At 37.2% G+C, this 24,643-nt stretch overlaps 1 protein-coding gene across 2 annotated transcripts in view; it reads right to left on the reverse strand.

The window, feature by feature from the left end:
* Positions 1-24,643, reverse strand: part of NEBL (nebulette) — a 346,363-nt gene that overhangs the window by 100,714 nt on the left and 221,006 nt on the right. Inside the window, exons 4-6 of one of the 2 annotated variants that reach the window (XM_081298828.1) lie at positions 11,634-11,792; positions 2,148-2,235; positions 1,975-2,046 (exon numbers count right to left, since the gene is read on the reverse strand). The exons of the other annotated variant lie outside the window; for it this stretch is intronic. Coding sequence (XP_081154954.1) covers positions 1,975-2,046; positions 2,148-2,228 — 153 coding nt within the window. The 5' untranslated portion in view covers positions 2,229-2,235; positions 11,634-11,792. The remainder of the gene's footprint in view (positions 1-1,974; positions 2,047-2,147; positions 2,236-11,633; positions 11,793-24,643) is intronic. 2 annotated transcript variants of the gene reach the window in all.

Consider the following 24,643-nt stretch of genomic DNA (forward strand, 5'->3'; position numbering starts at 1 on the left):
AATGGGGTATCTTGATAGGTATAGAATTCTACTTGCAAACAACATATAAACATGTACACAGATATAAATTAAACCAAAATTATCGTGTTCTAAATATTTAAGTAGTACAGATGTCTGTCATGTAACATAAATCTATGATAAATAGAAACTACTTCCATATGTTTGATTTCACGTAAAGGGGAACAAAATAACATGACCTTTGCAAAATGATAAAGGCTATCAAGCCTCACTAGAGGTTGGTTTTAAAGTCACTGATAAAGTGATCTGATTCAAAATAACTCTGACAAATTGTCTACTAATTAAAGTTACTACTTCAATCCTAATAGCGTATTGAAACTATTACAATGGAAGCCATAATAATTACACTTCTACAAAAACATCAAAGCTGGAAGAGGAACTATCTCCAGAGTTAGGAATTTGCAGTTTCAAATGACAGCCTTACTACTGCTAATATTAGTATCATAAGTAATGATAAAGCTAAGATAAACTTTGCATGGAAATCTACAGTGAGAGATAACACAGCAGAGAAAAGAAGAAGGCTTTGTGTTCAACTCTCAGTGCTTAACTATGTGATCCAGCAAGTTACTTAACTTCTGTGCCTCTGTCTCCTTGCTTCTAAAATGGAAAAACAGAAGGATCTATCTCACAAGCTGCAATGCCTGGCTCAGAGTACTCAATAAATCCTAACTGTCAATGTCATTCCATTATTATTTCAATTTACGAAGAACGTTCACATACATAAGTAGCTTATTACTATTAAGTAATAATACAAAGAAATACTTTATTTAAAATTTAATTAAATCCCATGTCGAGTATATGGAAAGGGTATGATTCATACCACCACTCTTTGGCTCTTTCTGACAAATCAGAATGAAATGAAGAGTCAAATATAAAATACAATTGGATGGATGGATGCAAAGGTAAGTTCCAGTTGGGATATTTAATAACAGCTAATATTTATTGAGTACACTCATGTTCAAAGAGTATGCTCAGCATTTAATCTTACTATTATAAATATTACAGTTCAGAAACTGAGCCCCACCAGGTTAATAACCTTCCCAAGGTTACTATTGAGTGGATTCAGGCAGATTGATTCAGAGGACCTGCTGCATGGTACCCCACTGCCCACAATGAATTTCCTTTGAACACACTTTTCGAATATTCTCCTCACTCTGCTCATTACCAACAACAGAAATAACCAGTACTGTCTTCATCTCTCTAAATGAAGACACAGGCATGTGTTTACAGGAACCAAATTTCCTTTATACCAGCAATTCTCACATTTGTTTATGAGGATCAGCTGGATTTTCATCCCTAGTGACTAATGTTTTTCCTTGTGCTTCTAGAATTCTAGTTTGCAGATTTACTAAATAGGTATGTATGTGCATTTCAAATAATTTCAGGATTCCCTTGAAATGTAATAGCAACTAATTCCATTTACTGAAAAAAAATGCTCCTTTTCAGTAATATCATCATCTAAATCAGGATTTTCAATATGCAGTTTATAAATCCTAAATTGTAAATGTATGTTATATGCATATAGGTATATGCCTTTTCTTGGTTTGAAAAATGATTGCATTCATCAGATTCTTCAAAAGGCCCTCAAAAATATTAACAATGATTTAGCTAGAGAGCCTCCAAGCCAAATTACCTCATTATATTAATTTTAGTCTTTGGGGTTCTCAAATGGAATATGCTTTGCAACCCAAGGCCTTATGAGTTCATGGCAGAAAGAGAGCAAAATTCATGAGAGACAGGATTCTGGATCATAAATGGGGAAACTTGTTCCAGCAGAAATTCTCTGTAAAGGTGACCTTGGGGAAATCACTTAAAATTTCTGGACTTAGTTCCCTGGGCCTGGAAAATAACTGTATGTTACCTAATGATGTCAGGGTTTTCTCCCCAGTTCTATTATGATATAACTGTTCCACACCTGCAATGCAAAGTCACACAGAAGTCACCGGAGCCACTTACATCACTAATGAGTTCAGTGCATTTTCTGGCCAATTCCATGCTTAGGTCTTCAATAACAGGCTTCGGGAATATCTGTTCAGAAAAAAAAAAAAGGTGGGGGTAACATTTTGTCCTCATCCACTACAGGAACAAATTCGTTCTTGGGTGCATTAAGTAAGTGCTCTCTCACGTACCTTGTCTTCTTCATTTTCTTCTTTCTCTGTGTTTCCCTCTTCAGTTTCCTCTTTCCCAGCCTCAAACACAGGGTCCCTCATTCTTACCCTGTCAAAATATTTATATTTTTAAACTTCACTAGTGTAGCATCTTTTTTTTACAAACCACAGCACACTGGAGCTCCTATGTGTCTCTGGTGCTCGGGCAGGAATGACCTTGCCAGGCGTCATCTCTGGCTCACACTTCACCCTCCTTATCTCAATGGAGTGTGAGGGAATGGAATGGATTCCAGGGCTCTGCCAGGGTCAGCCTCACAGGAGGAAAGAACACTTTCTCAGGCGAAATTCAATCTGACAAACTTAAAGACAACATTCTTCAAACTGGTGAAGAAATCCAAAAGAGAAAATTTATCTTTCACTAATTCAATTCATTCATGAAACAGTTTAAAAAGGACTTAGAGGGTCTAGGAAAATTTCTCAGCTAACGGTGCTCAAGATACCACAGCCCAAAGCCTGTTATCGCAAAGATTCCTCAACTCCGTCTAAATAAAGCTTTCTCTGGAATGTCAGCTCTGATTCCATATAGGGAACCTGGATCATTCAGACTCATTTCATTAACCTAAATTAAACGTTTTATGATACATTCCCATACTTTCCACAACCTAAAAAAAAAAAAAATCCCCTCTTTATATTAGCTTATTAGGGGCTGGTAATTTATTATGAAAAGCCCTTTGAACCACTTCAAAGAATCTATTCTGAGTTAATTATGACTGTTAATCTTATATTAGGGAGCATTGTATTGTATTAATTGTAAACATCCTTAAACATGAGCAGTTGCTGTTAATACATGTTGATATATCATTGAAGAATTCTAGAAACATCACTGCTTCAAAAAATAATCATCCTCTTTGATTCTGCTCAATGTGTCAATTTTCACAAATTCACTAGTTATTTGTGTATTCCTCAATGCTTACTACACACTTGGGAAAAGTTGAAAAATAAATTATCACAATATTTATTATGTAGTATATGTCACCAGTTATATTACTAAATATATATTTCTCACAACAAATCTTCTATTGTCCATTTAGGTAATTTAAGACTCTATATAATACATAATTTATTCATTTGGTTATTTTAATCATAAGGTGAATTTATTTTTACAAAGCAATAGCATATTAGTGTTAGGTATTATAAAAATACCCTACAGTGAATAATGAAACTGCTTATATAAAATGCACCTTTATTCAAAATAATAATTCCAAACAGCCAAGTAGAATACCATTTTCTCTTGATATGCAATCTAGTTTTCAACTTATTAAGGCCTTGGCCTTACCTAAAATGAAAATTTTAGGAGGAGAAAAAGATGGCGGCGAAGGGAGTGCATCACCCCAGTGCGCTGCGTCACTGTGCGGGAGAAAGACGAGGTGAAACAGCTGAAGGCTGTCTTGTTGGGAATTTCCAGTGAAATTGAGGTGCTCCAGAATCTAGTGGACGGATTTCCATTGCGCGAGGTTCGGCTGCGGGGGCTCGGTCGCGGGCGATTTCTCCGCACGGAGGGTCGCATTGCCTGATCTGCAGACCGCCCCGAAGCTGGAGACTGCGGCGCGCGCTGGGAAGTGGCGAGGTGCCGGAGCGGGAGTGCATCGATGCGGATTCTGGGGGCTCCTGCCAGTGGTGCAATGGCCGTGCTTAGTGCTGAGTTCCGGCTTTGAGACAGAGGAGAGAAGCAGTCCAGTTCGATTCTCGACACCGGTCGGACCACGGAGGAGGACAGCAGCCGCCATCTTGGAGAGCTGATGTAATCATCCCTGTTTTCTACTGATCTCAGCTCATTCAGCTACGGAACAGGTGATTTCAGGCTGGTATTTGCCTGCATCTTGCAGACAGATCGCTCAGGCTCGGGGCTGGAGAACCTGTGGAGAATACTCCTTGGGGCTCGCTCCTGGCAAGGCGTACGCCGGGCTCTGAGCGGCCGGATTCTGGTTCCCCGGGCTGCTTTGGCCCAGGGCTGGGGAACCTGCGGAGACTGTGTGTTGAGTGGAGCGTGCACTGAGCTAGGGGCGGCTGGGCTCTGACTCCCGGAACAGTTTTGGCCCGGGGCTGGGGAGCCCACGGGGGCTGCGTCTTTGAGCCTGCTCCCAGCGGGGCGTGCACCCAGCTCGGAGAGCTTGGAGCGGCCGGGCTCTGGCTCCCGGGGCAGCTTTGGCCTGGGGCTGGGGAACCCGCGGGGGTCGCTCCTTGGAGCCTGCTCCTAGAGGAGTGTGGCCGGGATCGGAGGGGCCGGGTTCTGGCTCCCGAAGCTGCTTTGGCCCAGGGCTGGGGAACCTGCGGTGACTTCTTCTCGGTCCGGGTCCTGCTGGGTGCTGTGGGGGCCAGGGGGGCAGAGTGGAGCTGCCGCCTGCACCCAGAGCAGGCCAAGTGACCCGCCAGCGTGGTATCACGACACCCGAACTTCAGCTGGGGCCGAAGAGAGTAGCCACCCACGCCTAGAACAGGACCAGTGACCCAATGGCACGATAGACAAGTCACCCCATTTGGAGTAGGGGCTGTGCAGAGCCGCCGTCTGAGCCTACAAGATAGGCAGACCTGCGACCCACTGGCAGGACAGGCCCGGTAGCCTGCCAGCGTGGTGGACACGTAGCACCGAGGCAGTCACGTCACACTGGTTGGAGTGGGGGTGGAGCAGAGCCGCCGCCCATGTCCGGAAAAGGCCCAGCAACCCGTTGGAGAGGCAGTCAGGTACCACCACTGGGAGTGGGGGCTGAGCAGAACTGCCACCCGAGCCCGCAAGGTAGGCAGACCTGCGACCCACCAGCGGAACAGGCCTAGAGGCCTGCCAGCGTGGTAGACACGTCACACCAATTGGAGTAGGGGCCGAGCAGAGCCGCCGCCCACATCCGGATCAGGACCAACGACACGAAGGCATGGTAGTTACGTCACCACAATTGGAGTGGGGGCAGAGCAGAGCCGCCACCCGCACACACAGGGTGGGCAGACCTGCGACCGACCAGCGTGGTAGACAGATCACCCTAATTAGAGGAGGAGCACAGCCACTACCCACCCTGCAAGGGAGATTCACCAACTATACAAGAGCAATATAAATAAATAGGGGGAAAATTTCAAAAACACAACAGTTTCACCAAGCAGAAAGAAACGCGAGCAGTATGAAAAGACAAGGAAAGAAAGGACCACAAGCAATGCAGGTCAACTCAACTTTAGAAGAGGTAATAGCTGCAACAGATGGAATGTCAGATAAAGAGTTCAGGATATACATGCTTCAGATGATCTGGAGTCTCAAGGAAGACATGAGACAGCAAAATCAGACAATGAAAGATCACTTTGACAAGGAACTACATAAACAAATCCAGGAAGTAAAAGATCAATTTCACAGGGAGATAGAGGTAATAAAAAACAAACAAATAGAAATCCTAGAAATGCAGGAAGCAATAAACCAACTTAAAAACTCAATTGAGAATACTACCAGCAGAATAGATCACTTAGAAGATAGAACATCAGACAATGAAGACAAAGTATTTCAACTTGAAAAGAACATAGACAGCTCAGCAAGTCTGCTAAGAAACCATGAGCAGAACATCCAAGAAATATGGGATAACATTAAAAGACCAAACTTAAGAGTCATTGGGATACAGGAAGGCACAGAGCTCCAAACCAAAGGAATAAACAATCTATTCAATGAAATAATACGAGAAAACTTCCCAGACTTGAAGAATGAAACAGAATCCCAAATCCTAGAAGCCTACAGGACACCAAATGTGCAAAATCATAAGAGATCCACACCTAGACACATTATAATGAAGATGTCCAACATACAGAATAAGGAGAGAATTTTAAAAGCTAAAAGAGAAAGGAAGCAGATTACATTTAGGGGTAAACCAATCAGGATAACAGATGATCTAACAACACAGACTCTGAAAGCTAGAAGATCCTGGAATAAAATAGTTCAAACACTGAAAGAAAATGGGTTCCAACCAAGAATCGTGTATCCGGCGAAATTAAGCTTCAGGATGGAAGATGAAATTAAAACCTTCCACGATAAACAAAAGTTAAAAGAATTCGCAGCTAGAAAACCATCTCTTCAAAAAATCCTTGGCAAAACATTACAGGAAGAGGAAATGGAAAATAACATTGAAAACCAACAGTGGGAGGTAGGACAGTAAAGGGGGGAAAGTAATCAAAGAGGAAAACAAATCAGGTTTAGTAACATTAATAAACAAATATGGCTGGAAGAACAAACCATATCTCAATAATAACCCTAAATGTTAATGGCTTAAACTCTCCAATTAAGAGACACAGGCTACTTGAATGGATCACAAAACAAGACCCAACAATATGCTGCCTACAGGAGATGCATTTGATAGGAAAAGATATACATAGACTGAAGGTGAAAGGTTGGGAAAAATCATACCACTCATATGGACTGCAGAAACAAGCAGGAGTGTCCATATTCATATGTAATAAAATAGATTTCAAGCCAAAGTTAATCAAAAGGGATAAAGAGGGACACTACATACTGCTCAAGGGAACCATACACCAACAAGACATAACAATCATAAATATATATGCCCCAAACAATGGTGCAGCTATGTTCATCAAGGAAACTCTTCTCAAGTTCAAGAGTCTAATAGACCACCATACAATAATCATGGGAGACTTCAACACACCTCTCTCACCACTGGACAGATCTTCCAAACAAAAGTTAAATAAGGAAACTATAGAACTCAATAACACAATTAACAACCTAGACTTAATTGACATATATAGAATATACCACCCAACATCAAGTAGTTACACTTTTTTCTCAGCAGCACATGGATCCTTCTCAGAAATAGATCATATATTATGTCACAGGGCAACTCTTAGACAATATAAAGGAGTAGAGATAATACTATGCATCTTATCTGATCATAATGGAATGAAACTGAAAATCAACGATAAAAGAAGGAAGGAAAAATCATGCATCACTTGGAGAATGAACAATAGGTTACTGAATGATCAATGGGTTTTAGAAGACATCAAGGAGGAAATTAAAAACTTCTTAGAGTTAAATGAAAACACAGACACAACATATCGGAATCTATGGGACACATTGAAAGCAGTTCTAAGAGGAAAATTCATTGCTTGGAGTTCATTCCTTAAAAAAAGAAAAAACCAACAAATAAATGATCTCATACTTCATCTCAAAATCCTAGAAAAAGAAGAGCAAAACAACAGCAAAAGAAGTAGAAGGCAAGAAATAATTAAAATCAGAGCTGAAATTAATGAAATCGAAACAAAAGAAACAATTGAAAAAATTGACAAAACTAAAAATTGGTTCTTTGAAAAAATAAATAAAATCGACAGACCCTTAGCCATGCTAACGAAGAGAAGAAGAGAGAGAACCCAAATTACTAGCATACGGGATGAAAAAGGCAATATCACAACAGACACTTCAGAAATACAGAAGATAATCAGAAATTATTTTGAATCCTTATACTCCAATAAAATAGAAGATAGTGAAGGCATCGATAAATTTCTTAAGTCATATGATCTGCCCAGATTGAGTCAGGAGGATATAGACAACCTAAACAGACCAATAACAATAGAGGAAATAGAAGAAACCATCAAAAGGCTACCAACTAAGAAAAGCCCAGGACCAGATGGGTATACAGCAGAGTTTTACAAAACCTTTAAAGAGGAACTAACACCAATACTTTTCAAGCTATTTCAGGAAACAGAAAAAGAGGGAGAACTTCCAAATACACTCTATGAGGCCAACATCACCCTGATGCCTACACCAGACAGAGACACTTCAAAGAAAGAAAACTACAGACCAATATCTCTAGTGAACCTAGATGCAAAAATCCTCAATAAAATTCTGGCGAATCGGATTCAAAAACATATCAAAAAAATTATACACCATGATCAAGTAGGATTCATCCCTGGGATGCAAGGCTGGTTCAATATACGGAAATCAATAAATGTTATTCACCACATCAATAGACTTAAAAATAAGAACCATATGATCATCTCGATAGATGCAGAAAAAGCATTCGACAAAGTACAGCATCCCTTTATGTTCAAAACTCTAGAAAAATTAGGGATAACAGGATCATACCTCAACATTGTAAAAGCAATCTATGATAAGCCACAGGCCAGCATCATTCTGAATGGAGAAAAATTGAAGGCATTCCCTCTAAGATCTGGTACAAGACAGGGATGCCCTCTCTCACCACTTCTGTTCAACATAGTCCTCGAAACACTGGCCAGAGCAATTAGACAGACGAAAGAAATTAAAGGCATAAAAATAGGAAAAGAAGAACTTAAATTATCACTATTTGCAGATGACATGATTCTATACCTAGCAGACCTAAAAGGGTCTACAAAGAAACTATTAGAGCTAATAAATGAATTCAGCAAAGTGGCAGGATATAAAATCAACACGCATAAATCAAATGCATTCCTGTATATCAACGACAAAGCCTCTGAAACGGAAATGAGGACAACTACTCCATTCACAATATCACCCCCAAAAATAAAATACTTAGGAATCAACCTAACAAAAGAGGTGTAAGACTTATACAATGAAAACTACAGAACCCTAAAGAGAGATATAGAAGAAGACCTCAGAAGATGGAAAAATATACCCTGTTCATGGATAGGCAGAACTAACATCATCAAAATGGCGATATTACCAAAAGTTCTCTATAAGTTCAATGCAATGCCAATCAAAATCCCAACAGCATTTCTTGTAGAAATAGATAAAACAATCATGAAATTCATATGGAATAATAAAAGACCCAGAATAGCAAAAACAATGCTAAGCAGGAAGTGTGAATCAGGCGGTATAGCGATACCAGACTTCAAACTATACTACAGAGCAATAGTAACAAAAACAGCATGGTACTGGTACCAAAACAGGCGGGTGGACCAATGGTACAGAATAGAGGACACAGTAACCAATCCACAAAACTACAACTATCTTATATTTGATAAAGGGGCTAAAAGCACGCAATGGAGGAAGGATAGCATCTTCAACAAATGGTGCTGGGAAAACTGGAAATCCATTTGCATCAAAATGAAACTGAATCCCTTTCTCTCGCCATGCACAAAAGTTAACTCAAAATGGATCAAGGAGCTTGATATTAAATCAGAGACACGGCGTCTGATAGAAGAAAAAGTTGGCTATGATCTACATACTGTGGGGTCGGGCTCCACATTCCTCAATAGGACACCCATAGCACAAGAGTTAACAACTAGAATCAACAAATGGGACTTACTCAAACTAAAAAGTTTTCTCTCAGCAAAAGAAACAATAAGAGAGATAAACAGGGAGCCTACATCCTGGGAACTAATCTTTACTCCACACACTTCAGATAGAGCCCTAATATCCAGAGTTTACAAAGAACTCAAAAAATTAGACAATAAGATAACAAATAACCCAATCAACAAATGGGCCAAGGACCTGAACAGACACTTCTCAGAGGAGGACATACAATCAATCAATAAGTACATGAAAAAATGCTCACCATCTCTAGCAGTCAGAGAAATGCAAATCAAAACCACCCTAAGATACCATCTCACTCCAGTAAGATTGGCAGCCACTATGAAGTCAAACAACAACAAGTGCTGGCGAGGATGTGGAGAAAAGGGTACACTTGTACATTGTTGGTGGGACTGCAAATTGGTGCAGCCAATTTGGAAAGCAGTATGGAGATTTCTTGGAAAGCTGGGAATGGAACCACCATTTGACCCAGCTATTCCCCTTTTCAGTCTATTCCCTAAAGACCTAATAAGAGCATGCTACAGGGACACTGCTACATCGATGTTCACAGCAGCACAATTCACAATAGCAAGATTGTGGAACCAACCTAGATGCCCTTCAATAGATGAATGGATTAAAAAAATGTGGCATTTATACACAATGGAGTATTACTCTGTATTAAAAAATGACAAAATCATAGAATTTGGAGGGAAATGGATGGCATTAGAGCAGATTATGCTAAGTGAAGCTAGCCAATCCTTAAAAAACAAATGCCAAATGACTTCTTTGATATAAGGGGAGTAACCAAGGACAGGGTAGGGACGAAGAGCTTGAGAAGAAGATTAACATTAAACAGGGATGAGAGGTGGGAGGGAATGGGAGTGAGAAGGGAAATCGCATGGAAATGGAAGGTGATCCTCAGGGTTATACAAAATTACATATAAGAGGAAAGGAGGGGTAAGAGAAGAATAATACAAGTGGAAGAAATGATTTACAGTAGAGGGGGTAGAGAGAGAAAAGGGGAGGGGAGGGGAGGGGAGGGGAAGGGGGATAATAGAGAATAGGATAGACAGCAGAATACATCAGACACTAGAATGGCAATATGTAAATCAATGGAAGTGTAACTGATGTGATACAGCAATCTGTATACGGGGTAAAAATGGGAGTTCATAACCCACTTGAATCAAACTGTGAAATATGATATATTAAGAACTATGTAATGTTTTGAACGACCAACAATAAAAAAAAAGAAAATTTTGACAAGAAAAACATCCCACATAATTGTCAAAAATAGATCATTTCTCAAATTGTGTTTCATGAGGGAAAAGTCCAAAAAAAATATTTGGCAGGAAAAAACAAGTTTCTTAAACATGTTTGGGAAACCTGTTTACTAATCCCTACCTGCCTCTTAGAAATCCACATGCCATATTGACATATGGATTTTCAGCCAAAAATAGACCTGTTTAGGTTTCCTTAACCTGCCATTTCCCAAACAAGAATCCTGTCCATTTCATCTCATCAATCGTTGTTTTCTTAATGACACCTGTTACCCCAGAAAACTTCTTTTTTTCATTCTTCTATAAAGTATTATTTAGGGAAATACTGCTCTATTCAGACAAAATGTCATGTTCTAAAAGAATAATTGGTATTGTCATGAAATGATTTTGAGGGGAGGTGGGGATGTGCCAGGGATTGAACTTAGGGACACTCAACCACTAAGCCAAATCTCCAGTCCTATTTTGTATTTTATTTAGAAACAGGGTCTCATTGAGTTGCTTAGCACCTCACTTTTGCTGAGGCTGGCTTTGAACTTTCTATCCTCCTGTCTCAGCCTCCCAAGCAGCTGGGATTATAGGCATGTGCCACCGTGCCCGGCTATGAAATGGTTTTTGATACAGGTTAAATTAATGACATTGCATATGGTGCTCACCAGCAGAATGCCAAAAAGAAACTGTTCCTGGCATGCTGAATTTGGAAACAGGCATGTCATGCCCGCCTAGTGCAGCAGATTCTACAAGGAAACTCACTGTGCGTTATACTTGTTGCATAAGGGGAAAAACACATGGGCTCTGGTCATTTCCCTCAAGGTTCTGCCAAAAGACCATCGTAATATGCTGTAGAAGATCTATTACACGAATTTTAGGGAGGAAACAAGTTCAAGGGAGTAACAATTTCTAAAAACTTTTCTTATAAACTTCTAGAAGTACAGAGAGGAAATCAAGCCAAAACTGCCTAAGGCACACCTCTCGGCTCATATTTGAGATGACAATGCCGACTTTGCTGGTGGTGATGTCTATTCCCCACAGTGAACTGTCCAAATCAGGGCTGAGCGGCAGCCATCCTCTCGTTTCCCGTCATTCAATGAATTCTTGTTGACTCTCCACTGTGCTGCAGAGAATAATCTGTTGAGATTTAATGCACAAAAGTTTCAAATGCAAAACCAAATACAACATGCATTGTGAACACAAATTTTCCATTTGAGATTTTAGAATCAGAATTTCAAAGCCAGTGGGATCCTTAAGAAGATGATACACCGACAGCCCTCTCTGTTACAGAGGACAAAATTAAAGCCAAGCAAAATAAACTATCTCCTTTGCACAGTTATTCAATGGAGTTCTATAATCACAACCTAACTAGAGCCCTGTTTATTCAAAATACAAGTGTTGTTAGGCTAGATACTCTGCTTGATGTTAGAAGGATACAATGGTGAATAAAACATGTTTTGTGCTAAGATTAGGTAGGAAATAAAAAACCCATCATTCAAGACTTGCTGGATGAACTCTTTAATGGATTGTCTGGCAAGCCGCATACACCATTACTTTTGATTGAATGCATCTTTCTTCCTTTCACCTATGAGTATAATATAAAATTCATGTCAAGTTTTCTCTAAAAAATTTTAAGCTCTGCACTTTATCACAGCAAAGCTCTCCTGTCAGTAGCGCTAAAATCTGACTTGGGGGATCAGAAAAGTGTTTTTCATGGACAAAGTTCCCTATCATCTTTTTTTAAACCAAGTTTAATGTTGTATTCTAGTACATATTTTTATCTTGGGGTACCCCCAAAGGGAATATCTGTACAGTTGCTAACCCCTGTTACTTATCCTGCACTTCATTTATGTTGTCTTTTTTTTTTTTTTTAACTTTGGTCATGTCCCCATGCTGTGATACCGAATGGGACCAAGATGGGAATCACATTCCTTATAGTGAGACCTTCAACATCCAGGTCTAGATCTACCATATCCTCTAGGGGAAATTATTTAATCCTTCTCTGCTTCTAATTCTGCATAAACAGAAAAACTAAATTACTGTAAGTTAATAAATGGAAAGCACTTGAACAATTTCCAACTAACCAGTAAAGGTACAGTTACAGAGAAGCAGGGTTTTCTCATTGAAAAGGGTGAGACGCTGTGCCATCAATATAATCTTTTTTTTTTTTTTTGGAGGGGAGGCTGGTACTAGGGATTGAACTCAGGGGCACTTGACCCTGGAGCCACATTCCCAGCCCTATTTTTGTATTTTATTTACAGACAGGGTCTCACTGAGTTGCATAGCGACTCGCTTTTGCTGAAGCTGGCTTTGAACTCACGATCCTGCTGCCTTAGCCTCCTGAGCTGCTGGAATTTCAGGCATAAGCCACCATGCCCAGCATCACCAATATCTTCTCAAAGTTAAGAAATGTGTCCCACAACCTGAGAGCCTAAAGATAAGAGCGAAGTTATGTTTTTATGATATACGGGTCTTCCAATCTTTCTATAGTTTGATATGTATTCATAGGCATCTATATTTCCATAGCAACTGCTAAGTGGGTGACACCTTTCTCTGGAAACACAGCTTCTGGCCAAGGAAACATATCTGCACCAGCACTGCAGTCACAGAGCGTCTGACTGTCCTCAGTGTGCTTAAGGTCACACATCCCTCGGTTTTTGATGTTTTAAACTTTTTTCACTTCTTTCTCCTTTCCTTTTCTTCCTAGTGATAACAAATGTGCTCTTCTTCAACACCATGACAAGGTACTTGCAGATGTAAATTCATAAACAAATAGATCAATCCTGAGTTGAAATGAAGGCATCCAGAGGGTGTCACTAAAATATGCACCTTGGTGTGCTGATTGTTTTAAATTGAAGGAACTTGGGAATCTTAAGATGCCGGCAGAGGCTCTTCTGAAGTTCCTTTATCTACCTACAGACTAGACCTGCCAATGATAATACAAACTGCCTCTACTCTGTTCATTTTTTCAACCAAGGAAGAGTAAGATCACATCATAGGAGAGACTGAAAGTCCAACATCAGGCCAAGAAAACAGGAAAATTATGACCTAGTTACCATTAGTCTCCAGGCCCATTCACTTCCCCTGAAAATCATTTCCTCTAAAACTGCCCTTCCCCCTTGAAGAGGGTATATAAGCTTCTGAACCTCACAGGGCCAGTGGGTACTTGTCCTTCTGTGATGCCCCCATGTACATAGTAACCTGTGTGCCTTGACTTCTGTTAATTTGTCTATTGTCAGTTTATCTCAACAAATTCAATGACTAAAACTTCAGAGAGCAGAGGGGAAGTGCCTTCCCTGTTAAGGAAAACTTGCAGAGATAAAATGATTTGATTTTATACTAAAATGAATTCAATATTTCTTATTATAAAATATCTATCCTAAATGACCAGGTAAGAGAAGAACTAATTTGCCCGATTCAATTTCCTGTTGGGACAGTTTCTCATGCTCATTTTTAGCTGCCTGGTTTTATTTATCACTATCCCTCAGAAAGTTCCTACTTCTTGATGGAATCCCAAGCAATTTTACATTTGCCACATCTTTACACATCACTTGGCATCTGCCCAAAAGAGAACTTTGCTAATAGATAAGTGGGAAAGAAACAAGAAATGAAAGCACTCTAGGGCAATTTGTCCTTTTTATAAAAGAGATGAGTTCTGCTTAATATTAGCCCAGTCTATTTTCATAATTTACATTAATTAACATATCTTCTTTTTAATGGCTCTTTCATTACTGTTTGTTCATTAGAAATCAAAAGAACACAAAGCTACCTTAGTAATCATCACGATTACCACTCATGCTACTAAAATAAGATTTAATAGGCTTGTTTATATTTAATTTCCATTTTCACACATATAGATCCTACATATGTAGCCAGATACTGAAGGAAGAGAAGAACAAGCAACTGCAAATAATTGGGGGCATAACAATTATTTGATGGAAAGGCCAAAATTAACAGGATAATTTTTTTTCTCATCGAGAGAAGAAAGGTGCTCCTATTCACTGTCTATATTAACATAAGCATCCAATGAACTGGTTTAATTTGCAACCTACTTGAGATGTTATTTCAATGATGTTAACACCATGATCACTCCTGCAATCCCAACCCCAAGTAGAACCCCAACGTTTGAGTGGTCTACATGAGATTTATAACTAGAACCAAAAGGTCAAGTCCGATAGAACAGTTTGAATACCACCAAAATTATCTCTTTTCTAGAGTATTGTGTGAGACGTGTCAGGAATAATCATGAAGGGCCTTGAAAGTGGCATATAAAACAAACAAACAAACAAAAACTAGTAGGTATCTTATCTAGAGCTTCATTGGGACCATACTGTCCTTTCACTGCTTTGGAACTACTTTAAAATTCCATAAATTGTTGAAAACTAAGAATAATACAAATTATCCTTATCCACAGAAATGGAAATTAACTGTGTCCTGGGGAACACAATTGATTATTGCCCTGCAGACTGACCCTTTTTCATCTATTTATAAATCTACTCCAGCATTCCCTATTACTCATTGAATTTTAGCTCTGAAAATGTACCTTTGACCCATCTTACTGGTGCCTTCCTTTATTAATTTTGAAATGTGCTCGTTTATGCTTTAGGAAACTCATTTTTTTAAAATTTATCCTTTAACAGTTGTGACATTTAATTATCCTCAATTTCTTCTTTAATATTCAGCAAAAAATAGAAAGGGAAAGGGACTCTTAGAGAAATCTATTTTTTCTCAATTGTGAAATAGCTGTAAAAAATGTTTTGGCATTTATTAAAATCAGCTTTATTTTGTTTTATTTTGTTTTCAGGTCTGACCTGTTTTGACTTTTGGCAAATGCCACATGTGTGCTTGTATATATGTACATTCACACAAAAAAAAAACATGCACGTGCGCGCGCGCGCGCACACACACACACACTCACACACACACACACAAACTCTCTCTCTCAAGCAGAGTTAATTCACCACAGCTGCCAGTTCCCGCCTGAAAATCATAAAAGGCTTCAATAAATGCAAAGACTTAATTACTTCTCACATCTGGAAAAACTTGAATATGAGAGTGGATTTATTGAAGAAGCTCTTGGCTTGGCTGTCAACACCATATCCAGAGCCAGAAAGAGAGCAGGCTTGATCACTCTTGGCAATTCTTTAACCCATTCAGAGATAGATGATCATCAATTAATTCATAACATGGCCTGTTTACATGATTTATGAATTTTATGAAAACATAATAAAGTAAATAATTTCCTAGTAACTTATGGAGAAAAGCTGTCTTTGTCATGTTTTGGCAGTTGAGGGTGGGGGGATGATACATTAAACTGTGGAAATAATGAAGTCCTTATATTCAAGGAAACAAAGGAAAGACTTGAGAGACTCTATAGCATAGTGAGAATGGCCATTAGAACAATGACTTACTTAAACACATGCAAAATTAGATAATTTGGCTCTTTAATGAGAAAGTGTGATAAAATGTTTCTGAAAGGAAACTAGGAAAGTTGCATGAGCTCACTGCAAGAAGACTCAGCAGAAACTAAGAACTGGGCTGATCTCCGCCTGAAAAGAATATTTAAGCTGGAATTAAGCAAAGTGATAGGATACAGGGAAGGCATCCAAAGAGCATTTGCAAAGACCCAGGGACAAGAGTTGAAGGGACCAAAAGTTCAATGTCACTGGAGCATATGCTAGGAGAGATGAGGGAAGAGGAGGAGCTGAGGATCTTGCAGCAGCCAGAGACCTCAGGAGAGAGCATGATGAAGTAAATGTATGGAAATCACTTATCCTAACACAAAAAGCTTAAGCTGGTTTGAACCATGAACCCTTTACAAATAACACAGTTCCTGGTCAATTAACTGTGGAAGCAGCAGCTTTGCAGCTACTCTATTCCCTTTATATGCCTTGAACTTAATTTTTACCCCTCTCTGTTATCATCAGCCAAATGAAATATTCCTTGTGTATCTGGACATTATGAAAATTCCTAGTGAAGAAAGTTATTTTCAGGTCTATTATGTCTTTGAAGGAAAATACTCAGGGGAAATCCACTTGTATTATGTGTACCCAGAAATAAATGAAATTTCTGCTAAATGTGTCTATAATATAAATTTTACACTTTTACATTTATATAATTGCAATTTTATTATTGAAATGTACCTCTTTTCCTACTCTTTACTAAATAAGTGACATCAATGCTTATACTTGAATCTTAAGCATCGAATTACTCATACCTACATTTGAAAATGATTTCTACCCTGAAATCGTAATACCATCATACTATAAACCAGGAAAAACAATATTGCCAATGCTCACACATTCAGAACTATTGAAACACTGATTCCTGAGTATTATTCCAAGCATTTCTATAGGTATTTTTCATGTGTAACTCAAAATATAATATAAAACGGGATGATAATTAAAGTAAATATCTCATGAACACAGTTGTAAAGGTAGTGATGTTTTAAAATAATTGTTACCCTCCTAAGAGTGAGAACTGGTTTAACAAACACATTAGTGGTAATTGCTCTCTGAGGCCTTCATAATCTTTATTATTTTTGTGTAAATGTGTACTGGGTGGGTGTGGGTTTGTCTTCATCCATTCATTTCAATTAAGTATTTCTTGCATGCATTTTATGGGCTAAACACAATATAACAATAAAAGTTGGTCAATTTTGTTCCCCAGTACCTCCCCTTTCCTGCTCCCCTGCTCTACTGGTCTCCCTTCTCTTTTCATGATGTCCCCCACACCCCCCCCCCCGCTGTCCTTTTTCCCTTTAACTCTCACTAGCTTTCATATATGAGAGAAAACAAAACATGAGATTTTAATAAAGAGATTGATGCATCATTTAAAGAACCCAACGTTTCACTGGAATGAGATTCTTTTAAAATTTAAAAAAAAAATCTAATACTCAACAGAAGAGATCTTGAGCCATAAAGGAAAAGAGTATTTCTTGCTCTGTTCCACAGCGGACCCAGCTTCTCTCCATGGAGCCAGCAAAGTGGATGCTTTAAAGCTGCTGGAATCTTGAATAACATCCAGATGCAATGAAGTGCTTTGAATCTAAAGATACTGTGACATGAAATGATATTCAAGGTCTTAAATTTTATTTGTATCCTCCCTCATCCAAGGTCTGCAGAAAATTTTGGAGAAAGATGAGCTGCATATAAAAACGGAAGAAGGTAAATCCAAAACTTTTGGGAGCCCTCTCCACTGACCCCTATCCAGTACTGCGAAAGCATACCCCCCTCCAAAAAATGATTACTTTACATATAAAATCCCATTTAATCCTCACAACATCCATTTCACAGATGAGGACCCTGGAACTTAGAGCAATAACTCGCCCAAGTTCTCCCAGTAAGAGATTCAAACCCAGGTCTTAACTGCTTCCAATTGTGTAAAACCTACTAGATCACAGAGTAGTGCCACACCTAGTGACTTTTATTCCTTTCTGGTGGTAATACTATTATTTTCTACCATCTTCTTCTATTTCCAGCTTCAAAGGAATTGCCATTACCGATGGTTATTTAAAGGAGAGTACTCCTTGCAGAATGGAGACAATTTGGTCCCTGTGATCTGTGAAAACGAGGCTCCATAGGAGTTAGAAGAAATGGTAAAAAGCAGGCAATAAGGAAAGCATTATGAGGATCCTTAATCTGGCAGCAACCTACCTTGAGAAATTTTTCTGATTTTCATTCATTAATGATACATGTAAAAGCAATAGTCAACTGGTAAATGTTCAACTATCATCTCTCCCAGAGTTCAAAGGGGTTTTTAAATAAAAATGTATCTTCAATTAAAAGTAAAACAGCATAATCAATGAATTGGGACAAGCCTCTGTCAAGCTGATATAAGACAACATCAAAATGCACTGCAAGTAACAACAAAAGCTTACATCTAATATTAAATGGACCAAGAAATGTCAATCCACCTGAGGCCAATCTTCCCCATGTTAAAATGGGCATTTCAAGGTCTACAATTATGCCCATTCTGCTCTTAGTACTTATCTGTACACTGATGAAATCACTCTAAACAAGATTTCGACCTTATTTTGGGCAGTACTTTTCATATTGATCACCAGAAATCAAGATCATAAAGCTTTACTGTGGTATTTTTAACAGTCAGGAGTCAGGCAAGATTTTGCACACACAAGTGAATATAAGGGGCAGATTTTGTTTTATCCAAATAGATTGTCTTTGATACATAGCTGCCTTGATATCCAAAAGGATATTACTTTTCCTCAAATGGGATCCACTACAAAAAAGTTTAGAATGTAGTAAATGTTCATTGGCAATAGAGTTAGATAGTGGCGCTTATACCATGTTCTCTGATTTACACAAAACTACTAAATACAATTGACAGAAAACCTTGAGAATTTTCTCAATTTAGGCTAGCATATTATCATAAGTTTACCCCAAAATATTTGCACAATGTCTACATAAAAGAAATATTGCTTTCATATTTACTTTAAGCTGACATGAAAATTTCACGTAGCAATATATTTTTAATGTATGCCCTATATTCCATTTCTTATAAATCTAAACATTTTAAATGCACAAAGAAGCTGCTTTCAGGTTTTCTATGACAAACTTGCCCAAGAAGTGAACTTTTTAAAAGCACAGTCCTACTCTGAGGGTCTTTATCATATCAAAAATTTTACCTAAGTTTAAGGTTGGCTGAAAAGGAAGTATTTTTGCTGACATATGATGAAGTTTTTTAAAAAAGATATTGTAATTGATGATTTTTACTGGACTTTGATACTAACAGAGTATTATCAAATTCTATTAAGTATTTTTTTTTCCTATTGAAACATCACTATATGTACTTTGGATCAAATTTGTACCTGCTTCCTCATTTTAACATTTAAAATAACTGTACATGTTTTTCCTTTGAGTTCTTTCTGGTATTTGTATTACTATCTCTCCCTACATAGTGTCAGAAGTTAAAGAAAGCTCAGAAATTAATTTAATTAGGGCAAATAGCTAAATTTTATTATCCCATTTTAAACAAAGTATTTATAAGTGTAAGGTTTTAAAAATTTAATATAGTGTTATATTTTCTTAACTAACTTTATGAGATCTTTTAAAGACTATCTGATTGCCCATTAAATGTGGCCAACTCAAAATACAAAAATTTTTGTAAAAATATAGATTACCTGTATTATAAATCTAATCTTCTAGGATAGGGTTGCAGAAGACTTTAAAATAAATCTTAAAATTGTAAAATTTTACAGTTCAACTAGTTCTTTATTTAGTTTATCAATTTATTTATTTATACTTTAGCTCAGCATTTTAAAAAGTTTTTTTTAACCTTTCCAAAACAAAGCAAGGGTGAATGTCTGTTTAAACAAACAATCTTTATTTAAATATGCACAGGTTAACATTTTCATAATGTAAGAACTAAATATTTTTCAAAACATCATCAAAAATGAATAGTATAAATTATATTATAATCTTTAATCATGTTTGTATTTCAGAGACAGGACCAGTGATTATATTTGGGACCATGATTTGACAAATTATAACAACTAACTTATGCAGTATATAATAATGGGACTTCGGCTCTAGCTCTTTATGTTCTATTCAAACAATAAAACACATGTGAAGTGTCATGAGGTTATAGTGAAACAATAATTGACAGCAGACTTTTATTTTCTAGGCTGGCAAAAACATTATGGCAGACCAGACCAGGATGACCAAGAATTGAGAAAAGTCGAAGCCCGTTAGAATCTCATTGAATGAACCACAGAGATTACAGAGATTCATGGGCGAAGGCAAACAAGGGGAGTGTCATGTTTAGTGTGAGCAGAGGAAAGCATCAACACAAGGTGAATCCTAAGACCTGGGTTCAAAATCCTCCCTCTGCACAAATTAAACCAATCTTTCCAGCTCAAACACTGTATGATTATCACATGTATCTACTTATCTACTAAAGGCAGAGCATCCTTAACCAAAAATCCAAAATCTGAAGCTTTCTAAATGTTTACATGAGGCCATAGGTGGGTAGTTCCTCATGTGGAGGGTCACAGAAAAAACACAGATGCACTAAAAATATATAAAATCATCCTCAGGCTATATGTATAAGGTGTACATGGAACATAAATGAATGTCATATTTAGATTTGAGTCTCATCCCTGTTATATATATGCAAATATTTCAAAATCCAAAACACTCTGAAATCTGAAATACTTAACTATAATAAACTATGATACAAAGAGTTCAAAGATAAAAATATCATCCAGGAAAAATTCTTTTTCAAACTTTTTTTTTAAAAAAATGCTTTTTATGTTTGGTGTTTTCTGCCTTTTGTTTTGGTCAAAGGGCAACAGAAGTAACCTATGTGAAACAGTAGGCATGATGATAAGCACTTGACATATATCATCTCATGGAAGATGCATATGGAGGACGCATAGCTTCTCGAAAGTAAATACATTGGGGATCTCCAAACTGAAGCTCAAAAGTAGCATCAACATGACTTGATCCAAGATCTTCTGTATATAATTATATATCATCTCAACATATAACCTGCCATATGCATTTGAATCTGTGAAATTGTATTGCTGAAATGCACTTTTTAAAACTCCCTTTTATTATGACTACAGTTCAAAATCTAAACAGGTTTAACTGGATGGCTAATAAACCCATTCCCAAAAGACATCAAAATATTATAACTAAAATATAAAACCACAGTTTTTAAACAACTTCAGGATATTCTCATAGTTGAGTTTTAAAACTAGTACATTTAAATTAAGTACATATACATAAGAAAATATAAGTGAGTTCCAGATGCATATAAAAAAGAGATGTATTCCCAAGGTATGAAAAATCATCAGTGAGGTAACCATGCTTATACTATATTCATGTCTATGTGTTCCAAATCGATCTAAACATAATCAGTGGGAAATTAAATTCTGATAGAGCCAAGAGTATGGCTTTGAAAAGCTTTTAAGCATTTATCTCCACAGTGATCTCATGGGGAGTTCAAGCTTGCTTTTCAGGCAACTACACTATCCAAAGCTCTAAAAAGCAAATATTTAGCATTGCACTAGATCTGTTACAAAAAAAAAAAATTCTTTGCAGTTTGACTTAATAGAAGAAAATAGTTTTCATGTTATAACAAATGGGGAAAGAAATAATTATCTTAATAAGTACTACCTTTCTTTATCTTCAAATTTAACTAACATTCTGTCTCTTAAGATCACAATAATTTTCATGACTCTTCATAATAACACTATTTTATATTTTCTGCAATGTGAATGTGTGAAAAACTAAAAATCACTTTTTAAAAATAAAATACATGACCCACACACTATATTTCATATTATTTCTGTTTTGATGTTTTCAGTTGTATTACTAGTCCCCCAAGGAACATTTAGATACTGTGACGACTTATGGAAAAAATCAATGGCATTATATGTCTGAAATACAAATGTACATTTGTTCGTGTATATGGTATGTTCAACCTTTGATTTAAAATATCAATATTCAGAGCACAATTTATAAATGTTAAATGATTGCAAGAAATAAAAAAAACTGAAAAAAAAATCCAGCCTTGCACACTCAACGCTCTTATAATCTAGAAGTAGAAACAAAGCAATTAGGGAATATAAAGAAGTCATCAGAGAAGTACGGAGTGTTCTGACAGTGCAGAAAACTGAAGAAATCCCAAGTATCAGGAAGATTCTAAAGTTTCATGAATAATGCCTTTGAATGTGCACTTATGATGAGTTTGTTTTTTCAAAGTGAGAAAAATGGCAGATTGGAAGACATATGACAAGCAAAGACAACAGAACAGCCACACCATGAGAGTTCACTGTAACATGCGGAAGATGTAGGAGTGAAGAACACAAAAGGCAGACCGGAGACAGCTTCCAATGTCAAAGCAACAATTTTTTTTTATATAAATCATTAGTGCATTGTAGCTTCACCTAACAGTGGGGTTCATTCATTTAACCTATTTGGAAATGCATATAACATAGTTTTCTCCATTTCAATCCTCAGCGTCAAGGCAACTACTTTATATATAATTCCATCAGAAAACTTGAGTCGCAAAGTTTTACTCATGAAAGTAACATATAAATCTAGTACAGAAAGATCAATCCAGTTACAGTATTGATAGGCTGAGGTGAAGCGGGAAGAAAATCAGAAGACTTTTGCCAAATTGTCTAAGTAAGAGGTAAAGACCTAGGCCAGGACCCTGGAAGTGATGAAAGGTAGAGATTTGGAATGTATTAAAGATGTGGACTGCACAAGAGACAAAATGTGAAGAATGAGAGGAGAAAGGTAGTGGACAGGTATTGAGAGCCACTGTGAGCAGAAGGGAGGTGTGTTCAGAAAAGGAAATGGGTTGAGTCAAGATGGAATTGTTCCAGTGGAGCACCAGCCATCAGTTAGATATACAAAGAGTCTTGATTGAAACCTGAACTCAGTTCAGAAGGGGGAGTCAGAGTTCAGAGAACCACTTGCAAATCTAGGAGCAAGTACTCAGAATAATTTTCAAAAGCATCTCCTAAAGAAAGGCAATTTGTTCCCCCCAAAACACTGCTGATCCTTCACTTTGAACATGGGAAAAGAAATACTCCTGAAACAAAGTCTCTCGTGAGTGAGAGAAAAACTCCTTTACAATTCTTAACAGTTAGCAAAGCACAAAGCAAGGACCCAAAAGCAGAAGAAATAAATGAACTCTTTATGACAATAAGATTTTACCAACAAATATTTTTTAAACATTTATATGCAAGCCACCAGATTTTGAGATTTTTAAGGTCAATATTTTAAGTCATATCTTCAAGCTAAAAGAGCATGTTTATGCCCAGATAATAAATGAACATTCTGTTTAAACAGAGCTGTTCAAATTTATTTCTAAATGTTATCGTAATCTTATAACTCACATACACAGCATAGTAAGAGATGAAATACTGTTGTATTGTGATAAGCCCTTATTAATTAAATTAATTCTCATTTCAGAAATTTTTTAAATGTAGAACTAAAAAAGTCTATAAAAGTTGTAAGCCTTTTTTTTCCTGGGTGAGAAGTGAAACAAAATAAACCACTGATAATTACCAGTCACCCAGTCTAACTAGATGTTTAATGAGAGTGAATTGCTAAATTTTAGGATTCTAGAATGATAAGAAGAACTTTGGCTTATGGAATTCTCCACATCTTGGTCTATACAACCTTTAAATGTACCTAGAAAACTACGAAAGAAGGGAAGGTAGAAAGAGAAGTAAACTATCAGATTAAAATTTTAAAAAAAAATTGGGGCCAGGTTGTGGCTCAGTGGTAGAGCACTTGCCTACCAGGTGTAAGACATTGGGTTCGATTCTCAGCACCACATATAAATAAATAAATAAAATAAAGGTCCATCAACAACTAAAAGAAAAAAGATTTTTAAACTTTTTAAAATGTATATATGACAGCAGAATGCATTACAATTCTTATTACACATTTAATTTAAATTTTAGGACTATCTAGAGTCCTGTTATGAAATCTTTCTTTGGTAGCTCTGATGAAAACAATTTTAACTTTTCTTTTTTCTTCCCTTGATTAAAAGCTTCTAACCCTGTTTAGGTATAAAAATGTGTCCCCAACTAAAGTTCTTCCAGGCAACAGTCTGTTTACACACCACCACTCTAGTGATGAATCAATGATATTTGACAAAGAATATATGATCCATGTCCCGCAGTGTGTTGACATGCGAGGAAAACTATTATAACTTCTATTGACTTTTTTAGTTCTAGATTTTAAGACAGGTAAATATTATGCCCACAAAGTAAATGAACGTTCTGTTTAAACCGAGTTGTTCAAATTTATTTCTAAATGTTATCATAATCTTGTAACTTATTTATAAATAAATAAATAAACTAATCTATGGACCTATAATAGTACATGTATGCTATTTATGGTCAACACAAAATATACAGGGCAATGGGTGTGAACTTATTTACTGAAAGAAACCATATGAAGAAAACAGATGCTTCCACAGTAGAGGGAAGGGAACAAAGGGAG

This window comes from Spermophilus citellus, assembly GCF_964194105.1.
Source record: "Spermophilus citellus genome assembly, chromosome: 6".
NCBI lineage: Eukaryota > Metazoa > Chordata > Mammalia > Rodentia > Sciuridae > Spermophilus > Spermophilus citellus.